This window comes from Anticarsia gemmatalis, chromosome 26 (genome assembly GCF_050436995.1).
Source record: "Anticarsia gemmatalis isolate Benzon Research Colony breed Stoneville strain chromosome 26, ilAntGemm2 primary, whole genome shotgun sequence".
In the NCBI taxonomy this organism is placed as follows: domain Eukaryota; kingdom Metazoa; phylum Arthropoda; class Insecta; order Lepidoptera; family Erebidae; genus Anticarsia; species Anticarsia gemmatalis.
Window position 1 is genome coordinate 3,973,538 of NC_134770.1, and position 13,828 is coordinate 3,987,365.

Genomic DNA, 13,828 nt, shown 5'->3' on the forward strand with positions numbered 1-13,828 from the left:
GGGAGTTTTAAGTTCGGTGTTTTTATCCTCGACTTGTTCACACATTTTTCGGTTACTTAAATCTTATTAACATGACATGTATTTTAGCTTAAGTTTTCATGTTTTCAATTCATACGGCTTCCAAAATATAATACCAGTCACTTTGTATAAATGTTGCCCCAAATATATTTCTTCCTGAAACCTATTGGATAAAGAAAAGCCATAATTTAAAGTTTGATCAAATCCTCGTTGCGTGAAATATCCAAAACAATACAAGTAAAACAAACCTTAATTTGAGTTTGTACACACATAAATTACTTCTTAAGCCAAGCTTCCAATAAACGGATATAAAGAAAGGAGAAACGAAATAAGGAAACAGACAGTTGGTAAAAAAAATCCGTGCCGCAATTTTTGTACATCTCCTTTTAGAAAATTCGCCGATTCGGCTTACCGACATGACCAGTTTCATTTGGCCTATCGAAATTGTCCAATTCAGTGGCCTTGTTTTAAGTGGGGGAGATCAAAAGATTTTGGTCGTGGTTTTATACTGGAAAAGTGAAAATAAGGAGGGCTGTGTAGGGCTCTAATTTCGTGACGACGCCCTGTTAGAGTGTCAGCAGATCCTGTATATCATGAACCGAATGATTTTTTCTTTGCGGTTTTCTCACCGTTACGCCAGGTTTTAATGGAACAAATCTTTTAAATTTGTTACCGCTGTTTGTGGAAATATAATTTTGTGAGATGAAATGTTTATTTTACGAATATAGTCATATTGAGAGCGTAAGTCTCATGGCTGTAGATGTTTCTTCTTTTACAATATTGTTAGTATTCTTAATTATTTCGACATCATAATCAGCTTATTCCCTCAGCCTTATGTGAACGTCATAATCATTATGGTAATGACAAATTACTAAGAAAATAATTCCATCCTCAGGTTATCAAAATATATCCGAACTTACTTAAAACTTCATACTTCAACAATCTCATTAAAATCCCACCTGTATTCACAACAAAATAAACAACAATCAAAAACTAGTTCACACAAACGGGTCCTGAAATCCTTTTCATATTTCTCAAAGTTAGTTCGTCGGGTGTTTGTAAAATATAAACGCTGAAACTCTTGAATGGCGAGGTCTTTCAAACGGTTTATTGTCACTTCAAAAAGGCTTTGTTAGCTTAATTCCCCGCTACGTATGGCTTCGTCTAGACGCAAAGCTTCATTGGTTACAAAATAAAGTGTGTGCTGACGGATTAGGGATGGGTTTACGATTATGGAGTAAGCAGATTAAATGGCCAAGTTTTTTATTGTGAAGGTTTCTGTTCGTTATAAACTGGGGTTAATGCGATATGTAGTAAGAATTTCTAACAGCCGTTTATTTTTTATATTATAATCGATTCTTATAAGTAACAAGTATTATTCGCAAAAGAATAATAAAAAAAAGAAATATTCTTTTGTTATACGGTGTCGCAGCACACAGTAACTAGCAAACACAATCTATACTAATATTATAAAGTTAAAGAGTTTGTTTGTTTGTTTGTTAAAACGCGCTTGTCTCAGGAACTACTGGTCCGATTTGAAGAATTATTTCAGTGTTAGATAGCTCATTTATCGAGGAAGGCTATAGGTTATATATCATCACGCTACGATCAATACGAGCGAAATACCAGTAAAAAATGTTACATAATAGGGGAAAATTTTGACTCATTCTCTTATGTCAGCTAGTAAATAATAATGAGCTCTATAACACTTAGTCAAAGTAAGTAAATTCGACGCACTTATAACAAAAATGGGTAGCCACTAGTCTTACCTGTTTTGTCACCGCTACTCTTTGTAGAACACACCAAAAAGCCGGTTGTTGATAAAAGCACAACCATCTCAGAGAACAGATTCAAGACCAAAAACAATTTCTTAATCTATTCGATTGAACAAAAGTTATACCAAACATTTCTTAATTCGAACAGCCGTATTTACTCGTACAAACATTAGATGTTTTGTTCAGGAACAACAAAATGTTTAATTAACAAAGTTTATTTCGTTTTGTTAACAATTTCAAACATCAACTTTTTTCTATCAACTGACCGACATCTGTTGCAATATTCAATTAGAAGTTGTTGTTGTTTATATTTTTCATTGAAGTATCAATATGTTTTTGTTTTGTTTGGATCAATAGGTATTGAAATTTTGTTCGAATACTACCTTATTTTTAAGAATTTGTAGAGTAACTCGTGTTATTTGATCTTATTTTTATGCCTTTTACCTGCATTAAAAATAAACCAATGATAATAATATAATTACTATGTTAATTCTTCATAATATTATGTTGTATCGATCGATATTGAAATCTATTATACACTATCCACTGGTACAATAATCGTGGAATTCACTTTCTTAATGCGACATTTGTAGTCAAAACAGTTCAGAAAGTCAACCAGCCTTCTAATATAAAAATATGCATAGTGTTACATCAAACTTTAATACTACGGTTGTGGTAACCACAAAATCTAATCCATTACATGCAGCTTTTAGAATCAATTCCTTTTATTGCACAAAATTCTTAGCCTTTTCATTCGATATTCATCTATCACTCGAAAACCTGAAAAACATTCCTTCTAGGATATTCCCATTGATCTCCACCACCAATTGTTCAAGCCTGGATATGAACGGCTATACTAAAAGCGTATGTGCATTGGAAACGTGCCAACTAGATATAACTTCACCATAATACCAGCATAGAAGATTCGAATTGAAAAGACGATCGTTATTCTAAATTAAATCCTTTCACCGCCATCGGGCCGCCGCAGTGATTATTTAATTGCTAGATCTAAATTAAGCTTTGGATTTCTAGTATCTACTGGTGTTATACGAGTATTCGAATCGTGTGTTAGGTCAGGAATAGTCGTCTGATTCTCTTGGGTGTCGTAAGCGGCCATTTCAGGACCGTTCCAGGCAGATAAAATGCACTACACACCTAAGAATTTAAGTCAACACAATACCCCTGCGGAAATCCTTTGTGGCAATATTGGAAGTACGTACTGCAGATTTTTTTATTGAAGAAGAGACGCTTGAGTTCTTTTCTGATGTCCTATCCTATTTGTATTTAGGGTAGATTTTTATATCCTCAAATGATTGTAGATTTTTATGTCCTGAAAAGAAAGAAAGAAAGTTGGAAGATTAAGAAATCATTGTTTTCAGGTAGGCACCCTAGAGGTATAAAACTCAATTAAATTTTGAAAAGAATAACAGATCTTTATCTATATCGTTCAGATTTCATTATAACCGAAGCAAAACATTTTAAAAGCAATATTTTATTTGTTTTTCAAACATAACTGCACTTCAAACTAAAAACTAAAACTGCACTAGGAACAATCAACCGCAAAAGATTAGCGACACCAACTTTCCCGGCAGAGATAGGAAAAAGCATACAATAGACCGAGCCATCGAACTTTTCCTCTTGAAGATGTACCGTGTTTGTATCTATTTTTTTATTTTTCTACTTTCTTTTGTACACTCGTATGTTTTGCTGTGTCGTTCTCGGAAAATACAGTTTCTGATTCGGACAACGCGAAATGCAGGTTTTATTTTCGAACCGTCTTTTTAGGGTTTCGTACTCAAAGGGTTAAAGAGGAACAATATTACTAAGCCTCCGCTGTCTTTCTGTCCGTCTGTCTATCTGTTCGTCTGTCACCAGGCTGTATCTCTTAAACCGTAATAGCTAAAATTTACACAAATTGTGTATATCTGTTGCCGCTACAACAACAAATCCATACTTAATATTATAAATGCGAAAGTAACTCTGTCTGTCTGTCTGTCTGTTACTCAATCACGCCTAAACTACTGATGCAATTTGCATAAAATTGGGTATGGAGATATTTTGATACCCGAGAAAGGACAAAGGCTACTGGCTACTGGGTAAAAGCTAGTACTAAATAACTAAGTCACTAATAATATAAAAGTTAAAAAAAAGTCCCCATTCAAAAAACATGTTTTATCATATTTTTTGGTACGGAACCCTTCGTGCGCGAGTCTGACTTGCACTTGGCCGGTTTTTTAAAGCTGTCGAGTGAAAAATTGTCGGTCATTTTAGGTCAAGTCGATTCGTAACGTTGCCAGCCTGTATTGTTTTCCGTCTTGGAGAAATATTAACGATATTTTCTGGTGTTTCCTCATTTTTCGCTTTTGTTGATGAAGCATTACTTGTTTCTGGGAAATGTCTCATTTACTCTTATATACCGAGTACCTAAAGAATAAGATTTGTACAGGAAATGGTCCATTTTGTACTTTGAAAATATTTTTTTGAGTATAATTATGTGAACATTTACAGTAAATGAGCGAATTGCCAAGCAAGTAAAATCATAAATTTTGAAAATCATACAAAAAGGTCTAGACTGTCAATCAGATAATCAATATTTAGTCCATAAGATAAAAGTCTGTAGCCACTAGTATATGTAGTAAGCAACGTAGGCATGGTATGCCAATAGATTGGTGACCATCAAGTAAGATGTTACCTCCACATTTCGTGAGGCACGTAAAAGCATATCCAGCTTATCATCTAACGCCTAAAACCAGGAACTCCACCGAAAATAAAACCTTCTAACAGCCCACATACACCCGCAAAATGAAGCCTGTTAATAAATGATTCAGAAGAATCATTATGTATTCAATCAATAACCGTTTTCCTATTTTACCGAAACGGGAATTACCTCGAAATAATCCTGGTAATTGGTGCGGTTGATTCCGACCATAATACGTATTGCTATTATGGTGAAGTACAATCTGTTGTATCCGTAGTTTGTATGGATATGTTTCGGATAATTGCGGATTCTATGGCTGATTTGTTAATGACTGGCGGGTAGATCGCTTACTGGATTTTAAAAGGTCTGTTTTGAAGTAGTTATTGGGTTTTGGGAGACTTTTTAACATGTATGTTGCAATTTTGTGTACTTTCTTTCCTTATTTTCCTATGGCAAGTGGTTAACCTAGTGTCAAAGTTGTTCAAGACACCCGAAAGGCCTTTGATCTTTATCTTAGTTGACAACAACCGGGACCGACTTTTAACGTGCCCTCCGAAGCACAGAGACGCTCAGTTCAAATGCCACTTCGCGATCACCCATCTATATAATAACCGCGCCAAAGGTTACTTAACCCACAGATCGATTGAGCGCAACTGGCTAGGCCTTATATAGTGATTGAACTTTAAAGTAATTTGGTGGATTAAGTCAACCTTTTTCTTCTACAGTTTTTTTTTAAATTAATTGGTAGTTTTTGTGTGCTCAGCTCTGTGAGGTGGTAGATAAAATATAAGCAATTGTTGCAATGAGTTGAAGAGAATTAAACAGTAACTAAGTAAAATATGTTATAATAGCGATAATGATTTCTTCTGATATTCGCTTCGAACGCCATGTCGTATGACTTTTCAGAGACATTTCCTAATGACTATAGGTAAAAATTTGTTATCAAACAGCATGGTAGTACTTCAAAGCAAACGGCGAAAAAGAATATTTCGTTTTATGTGTACAGTTTTCAGAACATTCTCAGTGTGTATCGTGAAATTGTAACCGTTGTCATTGTTGCAGGTACAATATGCGCCAAAAGTTCGAATGTTCGTGAAATCTGGAGTATTGAAAGGAACTATTCAGGAAGGAGATACCGTGGTTATAGGTAAGATGATTTTGTACATTTATTGTTCTATTAATAATCGTGTCGTAAGCTCTGATAAGTTATACAGTGTTTTGCCTTTTTACTCGTAAACAGTTTCATAATGGATTGACAACTGTTCTCTTTCAAAATATCTAATAATATAATAGATTTCATTAAGAATAGATTTTGTTTGTTCTTCCTTGTTTACAATTTTGGATATAAGTACCTTAAAAACTTCCTTTTTTTTTCCTTTAATGCTAACTGTTCTACATTTGCAGTGGGTAGGTATTTTCAACAGAAAAAAAAAATAGCATTTTACCTAATTTGGGAATCAACCTCATCACTTGCAGCTAAGCTCGGAGGACTAATACCGTCATTGGATTTTCTCCTATCATATCTAAGAATCTTTTGTTTTTCATAGGTTGCCAAGCGAGTGCCAATCCAAACAACTTGACATACAAATGGTATGTGAACAACGATCATATCGCGGGAGACATTCACAATGAATTGGTAAGCATGTTTGTTTATATTTATCTATTCCTTGTAGTTGTACCTCTATCTATTGAATTAGATACTTTTATAGAAAACGTAATAAAAAAATATTATTACCCTTTTTTCTGGCTCGGCAAAAGCCTGGCAAAAGAAGATAAATGATATACGACGATTATTTTTTGTAGTAATAATATCCCTTAAAATATTTGTCCCAATTTTTTAAAACTGCCTCACAACAAAAATTTGTAAATTGGTAAATCTTGTAATATTGCTAAAAATATTTTTAACGCGGAAACGTATTTTTACGCAAAGCCAAAAATATCTTCAACATCTCCTAAAAGAACGCTGATAACATTAACATACATCAAACACAATTTCGTGTAACATCCTCTAAAAGTGAAACGCACTCCATTTTTGTCGTCCGCCATTAAAAATCCAAAACAGAGTAACAACCTTGTGTCTAATATATTTTCTTCTCGGGTGTCGTTCCTCCATTAATTCTGTACACCATATTAAATTTTACCAGCCCTATTTGCATGTCCCGTAAGCACACTCGGAAAATATAAGAGAGAGAATTTTCAAATTTCTTCTTGGCAAAACCATGTACCTGCAAAATGCATTTTACATCAGGCATACGAAAGAGGGTAGTTCAAAAATTTCCACTTATTAAATGTTGTTTGTTTCAAAAGTGTTATTAAGAAATACGTTGGTGAATTTGGCTGGGGAATATGTTTCTGCTGAATTTACTTCTGCAAGGCAATTGTTGCATCTTTTAGTTTTTAACTTGCAGTTGTCTTAATGAGAATGGTTTGTTCCTTTGTTCTGTTTTAATATTAACATAAGCGAGATGTTTTGTATTTTGGGCCACGAATGGTGCACTGAAGTGTTTAATTTATTCATGAATGCCGCCGTGAGTTGGAAACCTACTTGGGAAACTAAAAATATATTGTCTTGTGAATTTTACAGATTTTTTGCTTTGTTAAAATAAATGCATTTTTTTATTCAGTCGTTCACATAGTATTTAAAAAGCCTTGAGAATAAGTGAGTCATAGGTATCAGTATAGGTGCAATGAAAGGCTTAACTCTAGGTGTTACCAATATTGATACTTTAATCGAGTAATTTGTCTTTTACTGTACTTTAGTTCTTTAACATGGTTTATATTACTAAGTTTATTGCAGTCATGGATTGATAGGTTACCTGAAATATATCGTCTAGGTGAAAGAGTGCATAATATAACGTTTATCACATAAATCTCAATTGTCGTCAATAGATAATTAATAATAATAATGTCCTCCTAGCCGATATACGGCTACGGCGGTCAGTGTCATTGAAACTGGCCATCTGTGCAGGACTTTGTTTATAGTGTCCAAGTGTGTGCACAATACACAGGTACACTCTCTATTCCATCACTCTCATAGTTTGGTGGGACGGATAACCGACACGACCAGTGAGAGGTCAGGCGCAGGACCGACGGCTTTACGTGCTCTCCGAGGCACGGAGGTCTTCGACCTCAACTTCCTAACTCCGGGCAATCTCTAAGAAATTCTTAACAGAAAATCTCAGAAAAGACTATTTGGCCCGACCCAGGATTCGAACCCGAGACCTCTCGCACCGCAGTCGCATATACTACCGACCGCGCCACAGAGGCAGTTATAATATTATAGATGCCATGACTTGATATAAGGTCAGATGCGTAGCACTCGTAACCGGCGGTCTTGCATGATAAGCTGTATGAATGTGAATGAGGCAAGAGAAGTATGACATGTAAGGATCGTACCAAGTGGCGATCTTTCGTCTCTGCCTACTCCTATAAAAGGCGTTATTATTATATATGTATGTTTGTAGGTTGTACAGCTATTTTATCTTCCACTTTACATTTACAAACTACACAAGTTTATGTTAACATAGTTCCTTAACTAACTTTACGATTTCCAACAGATACTATCAAACATATCACGTAGATTCAACGAGGCAACGATCAAGTGCGAAGTGCACAACGCCGTCGGCAAGAGTGCTGACACCAAGACATTGGAAGTGGCCTGTAAGTACCTCCTTGTACCTCCTCAAGAATGAATACCGTAGTCGTTTGCTGCCAGTAAAATAAGTTACTTAATGTCAATGAACTTTTTAGGGTAATCTGATGGGATTATTTTGTTCTTCTTTAAAATACCAATAATAATATAAGATATTATTTCGTACTGGTTTTTAAGGATGCCACGGTGTGGTTTATTTTATACGAGTGTTTATTTACGTGTTTATTTACCCGAGATTACAGTCGTCTTAAAGTTCAATTTATAGACCTGAAAAATATTTTTTCAAGTCATAATATAAATTCCCGAGATATGCGATAAGATACTAATTGAGAACCTCCTCCTTTTTAATTCGGTTTAAAATGTAGCAAAAAGACAGATATGTGTTTTTTATGAATTAACTAGATTAGGTACTAGTGCGTATGTACAAAGAACTAACCTTACATAAAACAATCAAAGCATCAAATATTAGCAACCTATGTAAATACACTCATATAACTATGTCTCATATAGAATGACAACGAAATTGCTACAGAAACCTTACAACAGCAGTAATGGCTATTTTTTCCGAGATACATCTCTTGGGAGACAAAATGAAATATTATTTCTCTTTGTTAACCAATCACGTATTACCGGTTCGATTGTTTTGCTGAAAACCGTATTTGAGTTCCGTATTTTCGGTGGGACGTCTCTACTGTTTCGTTTACGGTTGTTTAAGTAATTTGTCAAGTAATAAGCTTTTCTGTGTCAATCGTTCTTTTGGTAATATTAAATAGTATATGAGTAATTTTTGAGGTCAAAGTAATATTTTTGTCCTTAAATTCTATAATGTCCATTTGTCTGCAATTAGAAAACATGATTAACGAATATTTTTGTTGTTTTATCAACGTTATTCCTTAATTAAAGTTAGCTGACGATAAAAAATCTGTCCTTAGTTTTGTTAAAAGCTTTAAAAATACTTCATATTGGTGTAGCCAAGTCTTTATCTTTAATAAAAAAGGCTTAAAACTTTGACTTTTAATACCGATAACTAAGAACTAAGGAACAAATCTGTACAGTCTTTTCACACCAATGTTTTCTCGACCCCAAGTACTGAATCAATCAATAAATCTATTATTCCAAAGCCTATGTTAAAGGTCTCTATTAAACTGTTCAAGAACAAAACAGTTCTCGAACAATATAATTTCACATCTTTAACCACAATAGACGTTAATGCTCTACTAAGATCTGTACAGGTCTTTGCAAGGTTAGAATTACTAACTCAATGCCTAGACCAAAGTAACATTATAACTGAAACAGGTCATTCGAAATGATATTAAGAGTAGTTTATACTGAAACGTGCTCGGCCCTTTCGATTAAGTCAGACTACTGACTTAGCCAGAACTTAGTAATAAAATCTTAGTTTTAAGTAACCAAACTTTTAGACTCATGTAAAAAGTGTAAAATTTAAAAGAACAATTGGCCTCATTTACAAATTATAACACTTGATTTTTAGTATAATTAGATAATCAAGTCAAAATGATGTTCCTTAGTGTTTTATCGACATTTGTTATAGTTCTACATGTTTACAAAATTATGAAATAACAAGACACGCTTCGCCTGTAAACAAACGATTTTGCAGTTACCTAGTGGTTTAATAAATGGCTGCCATAGTCGACCATAATTAAAAAAAAAACAATTATTTAGAAGAATGTTACATTCTATTCTTTTTTGTATAATACAATACAATAATTTCATTTAAACGCGTATCTCGGAAACTCTTGATTGGACAAGGTCCAAATAATCGGAAGCCTTGGACAGTATGAATAATCCCTTAAACACGGTATTATTCAAGTTTGAAGTGCCCTCAATGTCGCACAATACAGAATTATAGTCATTTGCTCACAATTATGGAGCTTTAGGGCAATTCTTGTCGAACCGAGTGCCCCCTATTGTGATGTAATTGGACTATTATTTAATTTACGTTATATAGACTTATTGTGTGACTAGTGGATTTTGAGTTGCGGTTCTCAAGTGCTGGTACAGAATTTGATATTTGCAGCGTAATTATTAAATGACCTAGAGAACCATTAAAATCTTTTGTTGAACAGTCAATTCTACAGAATTTTCTGTTTTGTAGACTATAATCTGTCGATTTACGGAGTGAAGTTAGACCGTATTCTCTTTTAATAATTATTTTGTAAAGATAAAATTAATGCTATACGATGTTGGAACATAATCATGTCTTTATGGAACATAATCCAAAGACTCATAATTATATTTTTTTATACGCGATGCAAACGACGTGAATTAAAAAATGAAATGTTTTTTTAGGAAGTTTATAAATCTAGACATACAAAATTTCAAAAATACATTATTCTTAATAGCACTCACTATATTCTGCTAAAACTTCCCCAAAATATATTCAAAAGCAATTTAGTTGAATTGTAGAGCAGTTTGTTTTCACCTCTGGTAACATTTAATTGCCCAGGATGTTATTTTATAATAAAAGGGAGTATTTATTTTGCATCTGGCCGTACTAAATTGTTGGAAACCTTTTCAAAGGTTCTCTTTTACCGTCGCTTCGGTTAAACACGTGTAGAGGCACAACTTTTTGTATGTGTTTGATGTTTACTTATATTTTATTCGGAGGACTGAGCTGCATTAAAAATGTTTTATTTTAGTTGTTTCAGCAATAAGTGATATATGATAGGTTTATTAAATTTCCATTAGGAAAAATATTGAAAATTTAGAATTTAAGATTTGTGTTAAATTGTACTTCTAATTCGGATACATATGTAAGTGTTCTTTTACAATCAATGAAATGGTGATACACGGACATCGAGAGATTTGTAGTTAATCGTATCTTATTTTTTAAAAAGAAATATGTTTATACTAGAACAATTGCAGAATAGACGCTGCTCTATAGCAGTAATAATTTTACAAAGGTAGATAATTATTATATGCGCCCTAAGATCTTTCATAGCGCGATTTGGGATCGTTATTACATAATCGCTACTACTTGTTAGTTTAGGTCTACCACACTAGATGGCGGTTTCCTATATTTACATTTTTTTAAGAAGTATTGGTAGTAGAGAAGTATTGATGGCCGTCTTCCTTTTCATTAAAGCTTTGTTCTTTTACAGATGGACCTTCAATAAAAGTAAGGCCTTTGAACGTAGAAGGTGAAGCAGGGGCACTGGTGACGTTGTCTTGTATAGTTGACGGACATCCTCCACCGAAGATACAGTGGCTTAGATATGAAAGAGAGAGGTTTATTGTAAGTAGCTTGGTTTTATATCAATTGTCATATTATTAGAAGCTAAAATATTTTTTATTATTGTTTAACCTACACTGCTAGTCACATTTAACATATAAAGCAAATTCATTGTTAGAAAACGATATAATCTACCAAATAAAACTTGTTTAATTTTATAGTTTGAACTCTGAAATAATACCTAAATCAAAACAATGCTTTCGACATTTTTATATTGATTAACAACTACATACGATGACACACACTGTGTACCTTTTAAACGACCATTTACATATGTTTTGAGACCCTTGCAATGATATTATATTTAATCATTATAATTATTTTTGCCTAACAGCGAGTGGGAAAGTCTCCAAACCTGACGATCACCATCTCCCCACATTCAGCCGGTCAGTACTGGTGTAAAGCCAGCACTGAAAATCGGCAAGACGTTGAAGCACCAGCTATGGTTTATATCAAAGGTAAGTTCTCTCAAATAGATTTTACTAATTATGAAACTGGGACACGTATTTGTTACTGAATTACTGTGAGGAGGGGAGACGCGTGATGGTAGGCTGTGTAGAAGACAATTTGGTTTAAAAGGTAGTGAATTATATGAGGATGATTGAAAATTTATTTTCTAGCTAACCCAAAATATATTGAAGTGTGAAAAGTAGTGTAAATGAGATGGATGGAAATGATTGGTTATTTTTATTGACTTTAAAATAAAATGTGGCACTTATATAAATTTATTTAATGTTTTGAAACAGTTATAAAAAATACAGTTCATTATTTTTCCCCACAACACAGATTCAAAACAAAAGCTATATCCTATAACAGATTTTTAGACATCGATCACACACAGACGCAACTCAAAAACCGCTCTGGATTTTGTCTCTTCATTGTTTTACGAAGTGAAATAGACTGCAGTATCCGTCAACAACAGCCTGACACTTTTCTAAAACAAACACTGACATAGAAACTTCAAATTGCGTGCGACTCACCATCAGTTAAAACCATTTCAACAAAATTTTCTTTGCTGTTGTTGTTTGTCGTATGGTTAGTGGTCAACCTAGTGTCAAAGTTGTTCAAGCCACCGGAGAAACTTTTGACGTGGCTTAACGACTGTTATCTTAATTGAAAACAACCGGAACCGACATTTTACGTGTCCTCCGAAGCATGGAGACGTCCAGTACAAATACCACTAAGCGGTCACCCATCCAAGGAATGACCGCGCCAAGGTATGCTTAACCCACTTATCGTTTACCGACCGGTGAGAGCAACTGGCTATGGGCGCCTCCATTTTCGTTTCACCAAAGGAATATGTTAGCCCTAATCTAATATTAAGCTGCCATGCTTTCGTATTCCAGCCACTTCAAGCACTACTTTTGCGACTAAAACTTCTAAAATATACAAAGCCTTAAGATGTAAAACTCGGCGGGGTTCCAAGTCACCCATTACGTCTACTATGAGTTTCCATACGATTATTAGCGGCCCTGGTTCTGAATTTCAAATTGCTCAAATACTTTATATTTCACTCAACTACAATTCGATTATTCGGGCTTATACTATAGTATAAGCCCGAATAATCGAATTATATTAAAAGACGTGCTTCTGCCAGTAGTTTAATTTCTCAATAGTATAAACGAAAAGGTTGATGCTTAGATAGATAATTTCGTAAGTTTGTAATTTTCTGCTTTAATCAAAATGGCTGATCTTTGATATTCGATCCACTTTCCCTATTTTGACCAATTTATAAATATTAATAGAGTCTGATAATTGCTTCAAGGTTTCGACTAGACGTTTAGAAGTACATCTCAATATAGTTTGAAGTGAACTACAGTAAGAAACCCTTGGTAGGAACTCAGGAGTCTGCAAGTGCGGCGACTTTGCCGAGGTCAGTTCAATTTGAACTCGTGAACTGGCCAACTTAGCAGTTCGTAACTTTAAGGTCCCAACTTATGCCCATACTGTTATACAAAACTTTAGTTTTATGTTAATTCAATAGTATTTATAAAGGTCCTATTTAAACTATTGTTGGTCATAATCGCGCTTACCGGTCAGTAGACGAGGTAGGTTAAGCAAGCTTAGCGTGACCTTACTATAGATGGGTGGCCGCATAGTTCTATTAGAGGAAAGTGTCTCCGTGGTTCACAAGATATGTTAAAAGATATGTTAAACGGTGGTACGGATTGTTTTCATATAAGATTAGTCAACATTTCGACAGTCGTCAACGGGGCTTGAACAACTTTGACACTATAACACTAACTATAAAATGAATGTATGAATGAGCATCAATTATAAAATATCTTTATGGAAATTAGATTAAGTATGTACCTAAAAGTTTCGAACATTAAGGACGTGAAAAGTTTTTAAGTGGAGCCCGTGGTACCGAAGTGGATGAAAGTTTTGGAGAGGTTGAAAGGAAAAATTGGATGTATGTACTCAATTCCGAC

The 13,828-nt window shown here is 34.2% G+C and overlaps 1 protein-coding gene across 1 annotated transcript in view; it reads left to right on the top strand.

The window, feature by feature from the left end:
* LOC142984235 (irregular chiasm C-roughest protein-like) overlaps window positions 1-13,828 on the top strand; it is a 114,746-nt gene that overhangs the window by 72,454 nt on the left and 28,464 nt on the right. The window contains exons 8-12 of the mRNA XM_076131699.1: window positions 5,554-5,638; window positions 6,039-6,127; window positions 8,049-8,151; window positions 11,266-11,399; window positions 11,731-11,854. Coding sequence (XP_075987814.1) covers window positions 5,554-5,638; window positions 6,039-6,127; window positions 8,049-8,151; window positions 11,266-11,399; window positions 11,731-11,854 — 535 coding nt within the window. The remainder of the gene's footprint in view (window positions 1-5,553; window positions 5,639-6,038; window positions 6,128-8,048; window positions 8,152-11,265; window positions 11,400-11,730; window positions 11,855-13,828) is intronic.